Source organism: Harpegnathos saltator, unplaced genomic scaffold, assembly GCF_003227715.2.
Source record: "Harpegnathos saltator strain DR-91 unplaced genomic scaffold, Hsal_v8.6 scaffold89, whole genome shotgun sequence".
NCBI classification, from domain to species: Eukaryota; Metazoa; Arthropoda; class Insecta; order Hymenoptera; family Formicidae; genus Harpegnathos; species Harpegnathos saltator.
Window position 1 is genome coordinate 375,763 of NW_020230716.1, and position 19,876 is coordinate 395,638.

Consider the following 19,876-nt stretch of genomic DNA (forward strand, 5'->3'; position numbering starts at 1 on the left):
AGTATCGTCTAGGTGCATAATAAATTACTCGCTAGTTCCTAAGAATCAGTCTATTTACAATTTCGTCGATTTATCACCGCATCAATTGTCGCGCGTTTAGAGATTATTAACAGGAGATGAGTTCGCGACAATTACACAGTCGGCTTGTCGTCTCATCGCAGTCACAATCGATTTCTCATGTATTCCTACGTAGAGAAAAAAATTGCAGGAATGGTCATTATGGCGAAGATGCATTGTCCTGAGAGAAATGTGTTAAAATTTAAAAATTGGGGTAATTTCCCGAAGAGTCATAATATGAAATCCAAGTGCAGAAACAATCTTGCAGAATATAAAATATTGAAATAGATTTGACCAAAATACTGAAATAGAATCTCTGGCTGATAAACTGAATTCTAAGGCATACTGTTTCTTTCGATCAAAAGATTCGGTTTGTTCGTTGTCACATTAATTTAACTGATTTTTTCCTCCGTGCAGGATATTGTCTCTGTATTGTGATTTTTCAGGAAATTGTCCTCGCTATCGAATTTCGAGATCTCAATTTTACGAAACATGCATGTTCACCAGGATTGAATAGCCATCTCGATGCTACATATATTTAAGGAGAATATATTTTAGTAGGAATATATGAGAAATCGGATCTGATCGCATGAATGATAGCGACTTTTCGACGCGATGAACGGATGTTACACACGACAAATGTCTACCACAAGATACACTTATGCGGTGGATTCATGGGACTACCGAGAGGGCACTTCCACGCCTTCGCGAACTCCGCGTTGTTGGACAGCGTGCCTATTACCCTGAAGTGATTCGGTGCATGGACACCCTCTATCACCTTGGACTTCAGTGCTCCATTTGTATAGTTTCCGCACCAGACCTTAAAAGAGAGATCAGTGTTCATGTGATGACAACAAAGTATCATAAGACAATGTAAACTCGTTTTACACAGTAGATAAATCTCATTTGTAAGTACATTTTTATTAGTCTGACAAGGAATTATCGCGTCCAGTTATATCAAAGTTTTCTCATTGAGCTCTTCCACCTGCGTACTACCAAATTACACATCAAGACCCAAATTTGAACGGTAATATCGAAAATACGATCTTCTACCTTCGTTACTTATCTTTTCGTTCCTTATGCGCTACTTGTATCTTAAGAACTAAAATACTTAACATTAAACATCTGCTGTTAAAAAATTTGTGTTCTTTGGCGTATTAATCAACCACGATTATTCTCCTTTATGATGCAGAACTAGTCGATTGTGATTAACCAATTTTCTTATTGCCTTTTTTTTTATTCCATGCCCTTTAGACATCGCAAACATTACCTGAGCGAAGCCCAGAAAGAACAGTTGCTCGTCGCTGTAGTCGACGAGACCAGGCAGAACTTGCTGATATGGGCTGCGCGCGATCAGCCTCTGATACGCCCTGTAAGCCTCCCTGATGCCGCCGTTGTCGGCGATGTTTTCGCCCTGGGTATTGATGCCGTTTACCTGAAAATTAGCAAGCCGAGCGATTGAGCACACGTGCCTACCTTGGCACGCTTTTTCGGCGCTACCGCACGAGGGTGGAACCCCCACGCACCAATACTCACCGTGAAATTATCACCTAGCTCCGGCAAATGATAGTTGCTGTATTGCTCGATGATACACTGCACCTTCTCATGATAGTGTCGTAACGTTTCGTCGCTCCACCATTGCCGGAGATTGCCGTTCTCGTCATACCTGCGACCTGACATAGAAGAGAAAAAATAATAAGACATGATCGCGTGGATACTCATTATTATTCTAGATATTCATTATAGATATGCGGGCGTTTATGCGCCAAGGAGGAGGAGACGATGAATTTTTAGCGACGTTGCGCAACGCGTCTTGTGTCGCGTCGTCGATCACGCACCTTGATCGTCGAAACCGTGTGTAAGCTCGTGGCCCATAATAGCCCCCATAGCGCCGTAATTGATGGATCTGCAACGTGCAACGTTAGAATTTAACAGCTTCCGATAAAGAGCGACTCGGGTCGCTCGGCGGATTTTTATAGCTTCGTTTTTATGGACTTTCACATTCGTCCGGGAACGCATCCTTGACGCTATATTGCGACCCGAATTAGAAGGTACAATTTATTAAATGCAAAATAGTGTTCAATGTTGATAATTATTTATCCACTTTTGCGACAACTCGTGTCTCGGGCTTGAGTAATCTTTTCTTAATAAAGTACGAAAGATGTATTAGTCTATTTTCATTTACTTTCTTCGTCCATCACGAAACGAAGAACATTATTTCTTTCTCGTCTACGGAATATGAATTTATATATTTATATATTTACGTACTCTAATCCGTTGCCGTAGAACGGTGGATGCAGGATGCCAGCTGGAAAAGCTAGGATAATATTTCTTCTTTAACTTCGATTCAGTTCGAACAATTGGAGTGAAATGTTGCGTTACAACGACATCGAAAAACAAATATATCCGAACGTAAGAAATTAATTACTTACTGACTGAATTCAATATGGCGCTATAGAACGCATTTACCGTCGTGCCAGTTGATATCCAGCGATTCTTGTCGGGTTTTTCGCGGAGATTGTTTAAACTTTTTCTTACACTCACGTTGGTCAGTCTCAGAAAAGTCGCGAATAACTTTCCATCGATTACCTCTGCCTATAAAAGGAGAACGAACGAATTTTGGAGAGAATTTTACTCCAAAAGCCTATGATTTCTCCAGAATTTGGAAATTAGAATTTTGTAATCGAGAAACATATTGATCTTTTACTTTAATTTCTTATTCTTTCATTTCATATGCGCTGCTTATATTTTAGAAACTAAAATTTTCTCTATATATTATTAAATATTGTGTATATTATTAAAAAATTTACTATGTTCCTTAGGAAGATAAACTCTATTCACACAGTCTGTTTCTGCACAAAGATGAAAGATAAACTAAACATTCTCTCATACCCCTTCGTAAAACTTGTCCAACTCCTTCGAATTGGTGATCCAGTCGGGAAATCCTACAAACGGCCTCATTGCGTGTAATTTTCGATGAGCTCGAGCTCTCGTGCCGATGTCCATCCAGTCCAATTCCGCGACCATCTCGTCGAATGCTGCTCTGATATCCAACAACATCTCCAGAGCCTACAGATGACATTTAAAAGTCAATAATCGATTGCCGCAAGTTACATTATCTCGTCTGGTCGAATTTCATCGGTTCGAACATCATTACGATCTTTTTTCTACACCTTCACTAAAAGAACAAATATCTAAAAGATAAAAAAAATTGTCTGTGTCTGTGTATTTCCTTATATTGATACATACGCATGTCTGCACTGAGGAAAAATTCCTTTCGGATGAGAAAATATACTTTCTTCCAAAACAGTAACTTTTTACGAAAAAATTGCTTCTATTTAAGTTAACTAAATTTAGAATAAAATTCTCGGCTATAAACGTTACATTTTTCCCTTTATTTTAAAAAATTTAATTTCGAAACCGCTGTAGCGACTCTCGTGATGAATTTTCAATGTTTCACATTCGATGCCACGAAAGCCGATGTTACACACTGCAAACCCGAGTGTGTTATTTCAACACGTACAAACTGAAGCATTTGATGCATTTTGATGCATTTCGATATCACTTAACGCGTTTAAACCACGTGATTTAAGACGACAAGATACGCGTAAAGGAAGTTTCAGCTTATACGCGTCGAAATAACACACTCGAGTTTGCAGTGCAGTTTCCTCCGGGACACGATTTATCGTATGCAATCGTTTGAAATCGACCTTCCAGAGTTTCGCTCTCATTCTTTTTGTTTATATGCATATGAACAAAGTTTTCTTTAATCCCCAACCTTCTCTCGCGCCTGTTCGTTAAAGTGTTTCTGCGCGTAAACATAGCTGAGCGCCATGCCGAAGTTCGCGTTGGCGTTGCCGGTGCATCCCTTCCAGCGTGCCGTCTTCTCCTTCAGCCCGTAGACCTTCTGCGAGAACTGGAAGCCGAGGTCGCGGAACTTTTGCAGCGTCAACGGGGCAACGGTCGAGTACACGTTCCACCAGACGAATCGAACTGAAAAATCAGCCTGGGTATTACCGCCGTTGCATTATCATCGCGAGTTGTCGCTTCTCGATTCCGCAAACGGCAAAACAATCGCAGCACTCTACGCGCGGCTTCCTCGAACGGGACCCGATAGCTTTCGACCTCCGTGACTTCACTCGGCCGCGGTCTTTTATTGCTCTCGGATTCCCTCGCGTGCTCGATCGCGCGAATCATTGATGCTGTTCGCTAAAAGATGCAGCTCCGGCCATCTTTGATATTTCGCGAAGGGATTTTTTTCTACGAGTCGAAGGGGGAGCTGCAGTTTGCAGAAACGTCCGATGCCTATTTTTACCTTCGACCTCATATCGATCTCCGAATTAATTTACCATATTATCGGTTTATTGTTATCGGCGTGTGACCGTGTTATCGACAAGTTGGCTTGAGCTCGGCATTCTGCACAGTAGTCTAGCTCGCAAGAAATACAAAGAGAATATAGTTACAACGGATTCTTTCGGATCGGATAAAATCGACAAATAAACCAGGTCGATAAGAGCCAACGCAGGATGTGTGTCGTTTATGCGAGATTGCGAAAGCTGTTTGCGGAATCGAGTAACAAATATGGAAGCAAGTAGAAGCCAGCGCAAAACGACGATGAGAGTAACAATTGCATTCGTTACCGTTATCCGAGGAATGGCTGTCACAAACTAAAAAGCAAGAAAAAAGAAAATAACGCCGTTGCTTCCCAGAAGACCCCGTTTTTCCACATTTAATCGTGACATCCGCGTGCGTAGGTCTATCTGAGCGAGAAACTATACAAACACAAAGAGATTCCACGCGAGTATCCGCGATAACCGCTCGCGCCGAAAATAACAAGCTGCTAAATTTAACCCAATTCGTTAGGAATAAATGATAAAACCGTAACCCGCGCGCGCAAAATTGTTAGAGTCGCGATAAGAACGACGCGAGCGTAATGCCATGATAACGTTATCGCGCATCGGACAATACCATCAGGAGCAGGAGGCAAGGGAGAGAGAGAGAGACGGACGAGGATGAAGGGAGAGAAATTCGATTCGGTGGAAACTTCGCGCGAAGAATCTGCGCGAGCTCGCGCGGGCCGCGCAAACGCTGGGGAGGGAGGCTGCGCAAATCGTATTAAGGATCCTCCAGGTCGCCCTTTCTCGCGCCGGTCGAGGGTGCCGTAATAGAGACACCGAGGGAAGTGTCGCGACTCGCAATCCGTGCGAATGCGAGTGCGATTGTCGCGTCGAGTGGCACTCGAGGGCGCGAGGCATTCGGCGAGGGTGCGAAAATCACACGGAAACCTACCTATCGTGGCGTGCGGCGTGGCGGCCAACAGCAACGGCAATTTCTGCAAATAGCGCAGGTCCATTATGATAACTCGGTCCTCGGCCGGATTTAGCGTGACATTCGTGTTCTCGAACACGGCCTCCAGATACCTCGTCCAGTTCCACTGAAACGTCGAAACCGCGCGTCCGCGCGTGTTTAATTGCTCGGCTGCGCCCGGGCGAAGAGGGTCGTCTCGATTTCCCGCACACGTCGCGCCTCTTCGTCGTCGACCGACCCCGCCGATCCCACATGGTCCCTTCCTTTTCTCAAGCGCGTGCTCGATCAGCCCGGCAAATCGGCCGGCTTTGTTAAGTCTAATTGTTCGCGACATGTCGGCGGAGAAGTTCCACCGTGTCCTCGCGCGCACTGTGCGTGAGAACGCGCGAGTGATTAAGCTCAATGGGAAATCATAAGCGAAGGAATGAAGCTGATGTCTCGTAATATAGGACAGGCCGACATTCTAACATTCTGTCGCGTTGCTCAACCGTTGTTTTCGAGGTTTCGAGATCGCGCGGGACTTTGTGTGAAGTCTCAAGCGTGGACTCCCTTGGAGTATCGCGCGCGAGGTGGCATTTTTCGCTCTGAACATTCGTTAACTTCTAATCGTTTTAATCGCGGGCCTTTAATTATCGCTTCACACTCGCTGCTTTAATGCTGCCTTACCTGCTGCACGTGCAGATCGGTCACTTCCTGCAGCTCCTCGATCGTCACGTCGTGAATTAGGTGGTCCGAGCTGCGCCGCTCCTCGGGTGTCGCCATGATCTGATCAGGGATTTCGAGGACGAGGGATTATTCGCGATGGTCACATTTAATATAAAGATGTAGAATTAGAAGCTGATGCTGAGAGATGAGCACATGAGCGCATTCGCGAAAAAATTGGCGAAGAAAGAAGTCGCGCGCGATTCCACTCACTTTGGCGATCTTTGTACTGAACTCCAAGATCTCATTGGCATAATTCGCACTCATGTTACCAGCCCCTGCAAGCTCGACCATGGCTTTGATGTACTTCCTGTACTCCGTCAATTCCGAGTGAAACCTTCGTGGGTCCAGCAGATAACGCTCGCTGAATCCGGGAGATACTTGCTCCATCTGAAAGGAGGATCCTTCGTTCCCTCCTAGTGTATCACCGCGAACGCAGACGCAACGCACCATTATTTATGGTGACTTTCCGATTTTTGATCTGACACGACTTTGTGCTTGAAGCTAAGTCCCAAAATCCCGTTAAAGCGGAGTCCACTTGAGAAAATTTGACCGAAGAAAGTCACTTTATTATTCATTCCGAAGCTTAGCTCGCGGAGAGCGCCGCTTTTTCGATCGCCTGATAAGCAACGGTGCTTCGACATTTCCTCTAAGAGAAAGAACGTGAACATTTCGTAAAAGTAGTGTTACGTAAATAATAGCTTGCACAAACGGCACTGGACAGCCGATAGAGGGACAGTGAAACGAGCCGATGAATACATATATTGGGTGAGTGCAAAAGTTCGTGCGGAGTTTCAATAGATGGAGTTATAAGCGTCGTAAAGTGTTGTCATTAATACTTCCATCTACATATTATATAACGTTGGAAAGGTGACGTCTTCAGCTGTTATTAAAAAAAAAATCATTTGTTTTCATACAAACTGCTTCGAGAAATATCACTTTAAAAATGAGTATCGATAAGGTGCATTTACGGCATGTTATGCTTTACGAGTTTCGGAAGGGAATAAACGTCGCCGCAGCCGTAAAAAACATTCAGGATGTTTATCAGGATGAAGCACCAGCTAAACGAACTGTGGAAAAATGGTTTGCTAAATTTCGGCGCGGAGAATTTAACCTTGAAGACGAGCCACGCTCTGGTCGACCTTCTGACATTGATGACGATGTTTTGCGTACTTTAGTGCTCAATAATCCGCGAATTTCAACAGAAGAAGTTGCTACAGCACTAAACGTTGACCGATCAACCGCTTTTCGGCGTTTAAAAAAGATGGGATTCGATTTGAAGCTCGATATATGGGTGCCCCATTTGCTGACCGAGAAGAACAAAATCAAGCGAATTTCTGCAGCCGTTTCTTTACTCGGGCGGCTCAATAACGAGTCGTTTTTGGATCGACTAGTGACGGGCGATGAGAAATGGGTCCTCTACAACAATGTTCAGCGCAAACGGACATGGAAACAATCAGGTGAGCATGGTGACGCAATGCCAAAGGCCAGTTTGCACCCGATGAAGGTGATGCTTTCTGTTTGGTGGGATTGCAAGGGCATAATCTATTTCGAGCTTCTCCCCGCTGGCGAAACGATTGATTCGGACAAGTACTGTCGCCAATTAACCAATCTGAATCGAGAAATAAAAGAGAAACGTCCGATTTTGTCAAATCGCAAGGGAGTCGTCTTTCATCACGACAACGCCAGACCACACGTTTCGAAAAAGACGCTGCGCAAACTGAAGAGCCTGAAATGGGATGTCTTAACGCATCCACCGTATTCTCCTGATATCGCACCATCTGACTATCACTTGTTCCGGTCATTGCAAAATTATTTAAATGGAAAAAACTTTGACTCTTTGGAGGCCTTAAAAAACGGCGTCTCTTCGTTCTTCGAATCTAAATCGCGCAGTTTTTATGATCGAGGCATCCGTATGCTGCCAGAACGTTGGGAAAAGATTATAGAAAACGATGGAGAATATATCATTGATTGAATAAAGATTTTTGTTTGCCTAATCACTGTGTGACTTTTACTCACAAACTCCGCACGAACTTTTGCACTCACCCAATATCAAGAAATTGCATTTTTATGTACCGCATCCTTGATGACTTAAAGTTGAGTCGGGCATTGAGACAATCGACGGAAATCACGACACAATTGTGGCACTCGACGTATATTTATATATAAGGTTCAGTCATATTCTCACCATCATCCGATTCCTCGTGGTGTCGCGGATGTCCTCGCTGATGTAGAAATGAATCAGGAAGTTCAGGCCCAACATCCTTTGCGCTATACCCGCTATCCTCGGTAAGTCGACAGCAGGTACTTTGCCCTGCATCGGCGGCTCCTTCGGCAGGCCTAATTTGTTGAGCACCTCGAAGATGGGTTCTAGTCCCAGAGCCTCGACACTCGCTGCAATTCGACGGTGCACTCCGATGACTCGTACCTCTCGTACGTGAGATTTTGCAAAGTACGTTCTACCGTCCCGAGGTCGTCGCAGCAGTCGCAGAGTTCGAACAGCACGCAACGTATTTCATTATCATCTTCAATTACACGCCAACGGCGAACCCGTGAATGGCGGATCGATGGTTGTTTCTATTTAAATCACTCGTACCGTCGATTCCTTTCCTCGGCTTCGTCCAATTTATAATCGCGATCGCGCAGCCGCCGGGAGGCACGAGGTTCCGGATACTTCTTCGCGGTAATGGAGTCGTCAATTTGCTTTATTACGTTGTTAGTAACGCGACAGTAATAATACATTGCGGCACGAGCGATACGTAAGCGTGTTAAGCGCTTACCCTTTCGAATTCACGCTTATGCAGATGACACTACGCATCGCACTATGCTCTGTCGCGTGGAGAGGCACTCTCCACGCGACAGAACGAACAATTAATGAATAATTTATCGTCGGCGATAACAAGTAAAACAAACGGAGTTCCGTTTACGACTCGTTGCCTCGAAACGGAACGATTCTCTCACCGTTTCTCTCCTTCGATCTCGAAAACTGCTTCACGTTATTTAACTTCACGTGGTTCGAAATCTCGTCGGTTTTTGTGTCTGACGTTATTTCTAATATTTGTTATCTTTCCCATTGTTTCTTTTTCAATTATTCCCGGTACTGGTCATTTTTATTTCTAACAATCATTTTCATTTAATATTATTATTAGGTCTCCTTGTGCCTGACTTACCGACGTCCATACAAGTCCTGTAAAGGGATCTCGCCAGCTTTACCGGTTTGAGATCATCTTCCTGGTCCGGCTCCTCGAGCAAGAGCCTTAAATTCTTCAGGAGTTCCTCCCTGAGCAAGCTCAGCTGGTCCCAGTAGCTTTGACTTTGAGGAATCGGGTGCTTGTTGATCCAGCCGCCACAGGCGAAGCTGTAGAAGTCCTGGCAAGGATCCACGGATCTGTTCATCGCACCGATCACTCGCGCCGCTGAGACAATGCAAACACATTATCCTCGAGTTGTCGAGTCGCCTTACACTTGTCGTGATTGCAGGCAGCGATACTCGTGTCGCTCGTCATTCGAACATTATGTTAACAATGTGTATCGTGTTAACCGATAGTCTCTCAAGTCTACCATTACCGTTACGTTATGAAAAAGAAATAACGTCGTCCACCAAGTCGTCACCGAAAAATGTTGACTTGTAACGGTAACGGTCTTACGCCAAGCAACGTGTCACTTTCCAATCCTACGAGACGTAATCACATAGGATACCTCAATAATTATTATTATAAGACATGTGATATACTTTACGAGCTAAATTTGGCTCATAATACGACAACGCGGGCCACACCGGTGATCCATTCGTAGCATGGATGGCAAGTCAGATAAAATTGATCCAGCACGGAACACATTAAGAAGCAGAGAGTCACGCGACCTCGTCTTACCATGTAAGTGAAAAGGACGGTGGATTGTACGCGCATTGTACCTGTTTTGATGCACTCCTCGCTCTGACACATCTCTTTATATTCCTTCCTGCGGAAAACCACCATCTGCAAGGTCAGCGTTACGACGAGGGCGATGACGGTGACCGCCAGCAATCCGACGACGATCACGAGCCTCATCTCCTTACCGCTTGATTTCTTCTCATTTCTTTGGCCGTAATTGCTTACGAACGTCGTACATCTCGGTATATTGTGCGTCATTTGCCAATAACGGGCGGATAATAACGACGATGTCCGCGACCGAGCAGGATATTGGCACAGGAGATAAGCTGATTCGATAAATGATTCCATTCTGGGCATAGCGTATCGATTGCTCGCTTCACGGATGATTATTGTTTGACTCCCTGAAAAAGAACAAGAAAAAAAAAAAAAAAAAAAAAAAGAGATAATAATCTTTTCTTCCTTTATTGCAGTTAGCGAAACAGATCGGAATAACGATTTTTCACATTCGAATTGCTTTCCCAATCTCGATACTCGCTTCGTTTCTATGTAAGAACATCTCTAATAAGGGAGTTATTAATAGACGAATCTGGAGGTCTTAGATTCGATATCGTGATAAAAGCACACCTCTGATCATATTACGAGGGCACTTAAGAAGAAAAATGAAAAAATCGATCGGGACGTAGATTCTTGAATAAAGGATTATCAGTTCGCGTACCATCATTTTAATTACGGGAGAAATGTTTCCATTTAACACGACACTTCCGCATACTTTGGGCCTTAATCTTCCGGGATCGAAAACTGTAACAAACAATGATCAAATCCGCATTGATGGTGTATAAATTTTATTCATCCTTCGCGTCCAATTTCATGACATAAGTCGATCATCGCGCATAAATCGATTCCCGTTTCGTTTACTAACAGATCTGCAATTTACCGTAAACAGGACAATTATTTTGCAGCAGTTTCACGGAGGATTGTATCTTTCTTTCGTGGCATTACTTTGAACGTTCCATCATTGACTTACCGAGTTCACTCAGAGATAACCGGATTTATATCAGAGTGATCCTGTGCATCGAACGGTACGCTGACGGAAATATTGGGCGCGATTACCCTCATGATGATTTAACTTTGCGCGTCTCTGGAGCAGTTTACGTAAACGTTGCTTTCATGATTTTCTCATGCGCGAATAACGGGGCGGGATAATAGAGACGATCGTGGGAGGAGAGATATTGGGACGAGGAGGATAGCCTGATTCCGATAATGATTTCATTTGAAGGGAGGATCGACATCTTCGGCTTACGAGATACTTGTTCTGAACTGCGCGCGCGAGGTAGAGAGAGAGAGAGAGAGAGAGAGAGAGAGAGAGAGAGAGAGAGAGAGAGAGAGAGAGAGAGAGAGAGATAATAGATCTTTTCTTCCTTTAGTTGCAGCTCTAGCGAAACAGATCGGAAAGAACGATTTTGTCACACTCTCGAGATTGCCTTTCCCAGAATCCTCCTTTATGTAAGAATCATCTCGTTCAATAGGAAGTCGATAAAGGACGAAGTAAATGGAGGTTTGTTCGATTTCATCGTGAATTACCGATTCTCCGAAATCTTCGGTTATTCCTTGGCGCTAACGATACGTTAACAAGCGAAGGATACTGGCGATTTGAGTCAGCTCGGCATAAAAGCACACCGAGTCTGATCATTTTTTATGTTACGTCAGTGGCTACTGACAGAATGACAGAAATGAAAAAAATCGAGCCGTTTCGGTTGGACGTGAGCGATTCTTAATAACCGGCCGATTATCCAGGCATTCCGCGCTTCACCAGCTTCAATTAATATTAATTACGCCCAACTAAATGTCTTTTTACACGCGCACACGTGCGCGCCATACTTTGGGCCGTAATCTGTCGGGGACGAGAAACGGCTAACTGAAACTAATGATCCGAAAAGTCGACAATTGACTCCAACGCGGGACAACCCCGTGTGCTTTCTCTTCTCATCCCCTCTAATTTCATCGATAAACGTTTACACCGACGTGTCACCTTTCGTTTCGCTTTATTTGCCGAGGCACTTCGCTGTCTCTCACGGACGGATTCGCTTCTTTTTTCTGCACTTCACTTAAGCCTGTACAAACAATCATTACTTACGAAGTTCACGTCACGTGAGATACTCGGATTTATATCTAGAGTTTATCCTGTGTTTTTTTCTATCGAACCGTCTGTGGTGAATGCTAGACGTGAGAATCTGCCATCTGATTTAAATTTTTAATTTGAGCATCTCACTTGAGACGAGTTTGCAAAAGTAACAACTTCACACGGGTATTCATGACACGCGATCTTTGCACGAATAACGTGTCCGTGTAAAAGAAAAAAATATAATAAAACAGAGAGCGATCTCGCTCGCCGTTAGTTCACCGTCAATTTGAAACGGAGCACATCCGACGACTTTGCATAGATCGTAGTGTTATTCCTATTACAGCGACAGACAATTTGTTTAACCGCGATCTAGCATTGATTGGCGTTAGCGAAATTAGCCCTGACATGCCGGAAAGCTGAAGCGTCGCTTTCGCATTTAGCCGGGAGACGAGACGATGCAACCGCGTGCGCTCCCGACAACGTTCTCATTATGCGCGCTCCCAGCCACCGAATCACTACGCTTTGCGCGAGAAATACTCGAACGCCGGCGCTTTTTTTTTTTACCATCTTCTCTCCCCTCCCACTCTGTCTCTCTTTCTGCCCATCTATCTTGCAAACGACACGGAGAATTACGCAAGCGTGTATCTGCTATTTTAGTTCCGTCTCTCGTTAGGCTGAACATACGCAGAGTGATTTTCTATGATGAGTAGCAGCGTGCAACATGCCGATGTGTGCCCGTTTTAATTGCACTTTCTACGACAATTATTTGTCCGTCTCTTTGTTGTCATTTCTTGCCAAACAAGAGACAAAGAAATATATGAAAACATCAGAGGAAGATTTATACGTGAAATAAAATTCAAGAAATAATGTAAAAGATAAAATACACGATTCGCGTGCATGTTACGTCGTTTATACTTTGTATCTGTCTCGTTACGATATGAGAGAGCCAAGTTGTGCTAGCAAGAACTGTAAAAAATGTGTCAGTCCACGTAAGCATTCCCCTGCGTTAGAGCCCCACCGTTCGCGCGAATCTCATGCGACTGATCGCGGAAAAGTCGAGGGGGACATTACAAAAATGACATCCGCCTCAGTCGGATCGGTAATCGGTGAAGAAACGTCTCTCATGTTGACGCCGGTGATGAGCACTCGCTCGACAATTGTCATCGGCCTCACTATTTGCTTCCGATCGCTCGTCCTTGGTGGCTGGTGACTGTCATCCGTCTGACATCGCTTCCGATACGGCGTCCTCGCGCCGTAGGATTTCACCGTTTGACGAACGAGAGGCCGCGCTCGCGAGTTCCGCCAGCGTTTCCACGACGATTTGCCATTGAACGTCACCGCGGGTCGCGAATCGAGCGGAATTTTAATTCGCTTACAATCGCGTCCCGTCGCGCGATCGGGAAGTGCTCGTCGAATTGGTCTCACGTTCGCGAGCGACGCGAATAACGAACAAAGCGATCGCTTATTAATGTGATCGCCCGCGGACGAAGACTGATTTCGTACGCATCGTTTTAACGTGATCGTCGCCGCCGTCGTTGTCGTCGTCGTCGTCGTCGTCGTCCTCGATAACAGGAGTCATCGGGTATCTGTCCGCAGATTACGCTCGCGGCTACAGAGCGCATTGCTCCTCGCCTTTGTCCCGGGATATCGCGCTTAATTAATTCGTTACGTCACATTGATAAACGAATAACGCGCGATAAACAACCAGGGCCGTGGACGCTGAATACGCATAATTCGCTTATTCTTCTGCGTTCGCGACTCAACGAGAATTACTCGGGAAGGATAAAGAGTCCGGGAATTGCCGAGCAGCGAGATCGTTTTCCCTTTTTCCGCGCGATCACGAGCACTGGTCGAGCCATTAGTCGGAGCTGAATTTTATCAACAGTTATTCCATATATAACCGTCGTGTTGTCGATTTTTCCACGTTTCCATCAAGGCACGTATGAATATCCGTGGTATAACAAAGAACCAAAAGTAGCTAAAAGCTTAATGCTGATCATGCTGCGCGCCAGTAAACCACTTTATATCACAGCCAGGAGGACATTTCCCATGACGATGGCAACGTTTTGCAATGTATGTTATTTGCGATATACGAAATGTATTGTTGTGATATTTTAGGCTTTTCATTTTGTAATTAATACGAATCCAAAAGCTAGATCAATCAACGCGTTAGTATTTCTTTTTCAGTTATCTTAAATTCTATTCTTAATATGTTTGTTTATTTATTTTATATATGCATAACATATTTTAGTAACATATTTAACATCGCATCTCTAACGGAAAATGCAAGTTTAAATTATGTACTTTTTAACATACCATCATACAAGACGAATTTATGTACTATACGTAAAATTTTTGTCTTTTCGCTACACAATATAAAAAAAATGGTTCAGTTATTGAAAACTTCAGCAGGTTACTTACGCATCGGTGCTACTTACTAATCAAGGTTGATGGCCATATTGTGAATTTCCGGCTTAGATTCTTTTATAATAATACATCATATAGTTGATAATTAAACTAGATATGTGTAGTCAGTAAACATAATGGATGGTGTATAAAGTGTTTTACAAGCTATTCTCCCGTGAACTACTAGAGATAGCGATAGAATGTTACGCAATTTTAATAGAAAGAAAGAGAGAGAGAGAGAGAGAGAGAGAGAGAGAGAGAGAGAGAGAGAGAGTAGGAGAAAGAGGAAAAGAGCGAGTTACTCAAGAGCAAAAAATTATTTTCTTATATTTACTACGAAATTAATAAACATGGAAACGGATCGTTGCGAGATGTTGCGAGATGAACATTCGTCAGTCGAGTTTTAATACAACTGAACATCCGAGTGAACTGAACATGACGAGTGATCTCGATGTTACAGAGATATCATCTTCTCATCGCGTCACCGCGATGATTTCGTCCGGTGCCCACTCAGTTACACGACTGAGATTTTTCTCTGTACGCAAAAAGAGAAGAGACAAACGAGACTGTTTTATAAAGTCGCGTTAAACCGTGGAGAGGAATAATCATTATCTTTTCTCTACAGCGTGTCCCGAAAAGTCGACTGTCGGTCCGGATCGACGGACACGAGTCTGCAACATGTTTGCAATAGCAACAAGTGAAATGTTGAAAGTCTCGACGCCGGCCGCGGCGTCGCGCACGTAAATTGATCGCGTTTTAAAACGCGTTATTCGTGTCACATCCAAAATAAACGGCTCAACTTAGAAATTTGGCCAGTACCGCCGCGCGGTAGGTCGTTGTCATCTCGGGAATTTCATCCTGTGAGACGCGGATGGTGTTCCTACAAGAGCTCCACTCATTATTCTCGTTTACGTCTACCGCCTGTTCTCGAAGGAAGCGGCGAGTGCCGCTCGGCGTATTTTTGTTTGAGAGCTTCCTCGCCGCGCGCGCGCGAGACGCGTGCAACGGCTCGTGTCACCCGTAACGTTTCATTCGTCTCACCTGCTTCGCAAGGGAGATCTATCTCGTATTCAACGGCGCGTTCTTCGACGTAGCGATTAATTAACGGTATAAACAATCATGGCTGTAGCTGTCAAACAAAGTCTGAGCGGAGAGATCCGCTCCGCTGCGTAATGCGCGAATGAACGCCTCAAGTGCCGCTTCCACGCCTAATTACACGAAATATCGGTACTTAGTAGAGCTTGAAGAGTTTCTGTCTAATTGCGTTGTTCAAGTATAGCGGTCAATGTTCAATCAGGAGATCTTTGTTGAAGATAAACTCCGCATGGCTGTGTGCGTCTGTGCGCGTACTTGTGTTGGTTCGTCTTGGACGTGTACTTATTTTCTACGACGCCTCGATGAGAGATATTAATATCGCAAGGACCTCGATGACAAAATTCCGCGGCTGTGTAGAACTGTGATGTGTAGAACTCGGTCTCTGCTTTTCCGCTATAGAAGATGATTCGAATGCACCTTGTACATGTACAATCAACGTGTACTGAATTATTCGTTCAAGTTCGCCGCATTCAAAGACGATCAGAGTCGCGAGTCCACCGGTAATTCCTAAGAAGGCAATGACAGTTATTAGTCGCGGCTATCTTTGAGAGATAATAACGAACACACGCTCGTTTCTCCTTATTCGACACGAAGAATAATTCGGACGCAGCTTGTGCATGCACATGTCAACGTTTACTAAATTGCTCGCTCAAGTCCGCTCGGTTCAACGAAGATCGAAAAGTCGCGAGTCCTTCAGCGACTCCTAAGAAGGCGGCGCTAATTGTCCCTCGCGACTATTTCCGATGGAGATAATAGCGGCTGAAACGAGCGGCGAAATGATTTTTCAACCATCACCGATAGACCACGAGATGCGGATCGAGGGGAAGGCCTACCTTCGCGAAAGTGATTAAAGCCCTAACGAGTCTACATACAGCCGACGCGCGCGCCTCGTGTCCTGCTGTTTCGTGCAAGTAGAACGCCTCAATGCGCCATTGAGCATCCTATCCCGCGACACGAATGTGGGGAGTCGTAAGTGCCGTCAAGCTGTTGCTGCTTGAAACCATTATCGCGCTATTACTTCATAATACAATTGCAGCGGCGAAGGTGGTCAGTGACTTCTAGCTTCGGCAATCGGGACCAACTCCTCGAGACGAGCGAGCCGCCTGAGTTCTTCTTTTCGCTGGAAGTCTCTTTTTCTCTCCTTTTGTCGAAATGATCCGAGTGTTATTAAAACGCCCAGCAATCGATTTGACAGCAATGGAATACTTAACGCACATCACGTTGCAATAACGTGCTTCAATTATTTCGAGGTAATACAGTTGGGGTTTGATTCGCGAATTTGCTCGCTTCACTTTCCGAAACTTGGCCTCGCAAATCTTCATTTCTTGGCGGGTTTTTGCTTTCATAGACTCTTTTTGTAATTATGTATATGCCTCTCTATGGAAATTCATTCTCGTAAGGTCGTTCGCATTGTCAATTGTGTACCGAGCAATTAAACGTCTGACTTTACAAATTCTCACTTTTGCTTTTATCGATTTTTTTTTGGCTGTATACGTCCGTTCGTGAGAATTCATTCTCGAAAGGAAGTTTACATTGTCGATTGTGTACTGAACAATTAATAATCTTAATGTCGCAATCACGAAATACGCGACGCGCAACCACTGCTTGCTTAATGTAACGACTTCCGGGAAAGGGCTCGTAAAGCGAATTCATTTCAAGTGCTCTCCTTGCCATTGACTCGAATTTCTCGGAGCGATTCTTAACTCGTCAGCCTGCTCCGACGGATCTAAGTACGCTCCACTTCTCTCGCGTCCTTTTTTCTTGTGACCGAGGCAACGATCGATTCTACGATGACCGGTAGTGTACACTGGAATACGAGGTCGTACGCGTGACCTGCGTGTCAGACAGCATGAAAAGATGAACCGAGAAGGGAATTGATAAAGTACGAGGCGAGGAAAAATATAAATGAACGCCTGCGTGATTTCTCTTTACGTAGAAGCGAATGTTGCGATAAGATTAGATTATACAAACTGTCTATCCAAACATTTGTAAAGTTCCGAACTTTCTGCGTGCGTTTTACATTCCGTAATTTTAAGATTTCGCGATAATTTAGCGCTTTAAGTATCATATATTGCGTATATCTTGTGCTCTAATTATTTTAAGTGTCTATGAAATATTCTTCTGCCGGATAAATAATTTTCTCCGTTTTTTAAACAAACATTCGCGGAGAGAGAGAATAAATCTCTTTCCTTTGCTACATATAAATTTATATGTATATTGATATTTCAATTACTCCTAACTGGGGAAAACTATAATTTTGGAAAAATATGTGCAAAGAAACGCACCATAAGAGGAAAGAACCAATATTGACCGTGAATGGATAATATCATCGTATCTGTCTCGAGCGCGATAAGAACGCGATATCCGAAGTTAGTAATTGTTCTTGTTTTAATCATCCTTCACCTGCGTGCAACTGACCTCTTTTTCGGCTGACTGAAATAAATAAGACCAAAATTGGTCTCAACGGTAGTCGATATTCGATTATCTGCGGTTTAGTAGCGTAGTGTAATCGTGTGTGTGCGTGTGTGTAAAAAAAATGTAATTTACTTTTCCTATCCGACGATTCACTTCTAATTGACCATTTACTTCTTCTGCGTAGTGAAACTTTATCGGCGGAAACAATCGATATGTCAGACAGTATTTATTTCGACAGATTAGTAAGAATAGTATAATGTCGTTTCTTAATTGTGTGTCATCTCTTAATTAATACGAATCATCCAGCATCTCAGTTAATGATAAGAATCAATGAGAATCAACTGTGCGTATCCATGTTCTCTTTTTTCAAGCCGTCCTTCGAGGATCGACTTTTGGAATCGTCTCGTTGCGCGAGCGCCTCGCTGGACTTCCATCACTGGTATTAACATCGGCGCGGAATAGATCGCGATCGTTAGCACGCAATAGATCGTCTCCTCTGATGACGATAAGTCAAGGCATATGGGCGTGTGTACACCTTATGTTTTATGCAGATCAGTGCGCGTAACGCGAGACACGAGACGCACAGACGCCGATCGCGAAGCGAGACAAAGGAGAGATCAAACGCTCGGCAGAGAAACCGTCAACAGGTGGGATGAGATAAAATGTTCACAGATTGCTCAACAATCGATTCGATAGGAATCAGATTTAAGACGTACTATTTATCAGAGTTGTAATGAGCTGCAATTATTTCGCGCCGGTTCGCTCGCGCTTTAATTCACGAATCTTCTCGCGATACTTCCTTTCGTAAAATTCTTCTTAAATTAAATTTTTTCATAAAATTAAAATCATTTGCAGAGAAGCTCGATCACGCGCGTACACGCGCAAGTGGACGCGTAATTTGGGCCCAGTTAATACGAACAGACGAGTATTTGAAGGCGAAGGTTCATCATCAGTAAAGCGGCGAACAGGATGATCCTTCAAAGTACATTCATCAATCAGAATTAATTTAAATAAATCACTTTCAATTGCGATGTTGTCTTCCCGACAACGCACACAAGACGAATGTAAAATGAGACTATCATACGGAATGTGAGATTTGCATGCATTTGCAAAAATTTCAAGAACGCATCCTCTGATTTGAAAAACGTTGTCGTTGTCAGAGAAGAATTCTCTGCGTTGCGCGCTTCTCCGTCGTTAGTTTGCATTTTGAGCCGAATCGGTCGGATTCACGGCTCGCTATTGTTCAAATATTTCGGTATATTCGTCAGATTAGAGTTTCGTTGAGGTAACATTTTCTCGAGATACTCCGAGTAATTTGTACATTTCTCTTCAACGAATTTTTTAATCTTCTAAAATAAAAGGGGACTCTCGCGATCCTCGACTTCTTCCGATAGCAATACATTTCGCAACAGAACAAAATTTTAAACGCACGTGTTATCTCCGATAATGTGACATTTGTTCTCAATCTGCACGATAAGTGACCTCACACGAGGATTACGCGAATTCCATGAAGGCGGTCTTGCAAATTTCAGCAAGAGGAAAGCCCTGCTCCAAAGCAGCCGCGACAGAACACGCCGTTGAATTTTAATGAGAGTCCGATGAGACAGCCAGACAGAGTCGACCAGGACAATAGCACTCGAGAATCTTTGACTTATCAGCGTGCCTATCGACACGTCCGTTTCGATTTCGTCGGCAGATGATAGACGCGGGCGTAGGCGCGGGTGACAAAAGCATGTCTCACCTTGTACCTCATCTTCGCGATCTCCTTCACCGTTTCGTCCTTCTCGGCGCGGTCCTTCTTCCTCTGGCACTCTCAGGCCGCGTGTCTGCAAAAGAGGACGGGGGACGAATTATTATTAAAAATATCCCCGCGTGCGTGTTTCGTCACGATGGCGGCGCG

At 44.1% G+C, this 19,876-nt stretch overlaps 1 protein-coding gene across 1 annotated transcript; it reads right to left on the reverse strand.

Annotated features, from left to right (window-relative positions):
* Positions 1-35: 35 nt before the first annotated feature.
* LOC105181891 (neprilysin-4) lies at positions 36-10,196 on the reverse strand. Its single transcript, XM_025307497.1, has 14 exons — positions 9,980-10,196; positions 9,237-9,482; positions 8,255-8,460; positions 6,280-6,456; positions 6,031-6,129; positions 5,347-5,491; positions 3,836-4,050; positions 2,950-3,126; positions 2,490-2,652; positions 2,326-2,374; positions 1,896-1,963; positions 1,594-1,730; positions 1,328-1,492; positions 36-877 (listed from the first exon to the last, which is right to left on the reverse strand). The coding sequence occupies exons 1-14, from the start codon at positions 10,194-10,196 to the stop codon at positions 701-703; spliced, it is 2,241 nt and encodes a 746-aa protein (XP_025163282.1). The 3' UTR covers positions 36-700.
* Positions 10,197-19,876: the final 9,680 nt, after the last annotated feature.

Excerpts from the sequence above, each read along its gene's own strand:
- LOC105181891 (XM_025307497.1), bottom strand. The coding sequence starts at position 10,196 with ATGACGCACAATATACCGAGATGTACGACGTTCGTAAGCAATTACGGC. Across the intron at positions 3,127-3,835 it reads ACGAACAGGCGCGAGAGAAG|GCTCTGGAGATGTTGTTGGA; the intron begins GTTGGGGATTAA and ends TGTCATCTGTAG. Across the intron at positions 2,653-2,949 it reads TGGACAAGTTTTACGAAGGG|GCAGAGGTAATCGATGGAAA; the intron begins GTATGAGAGAAT and ends CTCCTTTTATAG.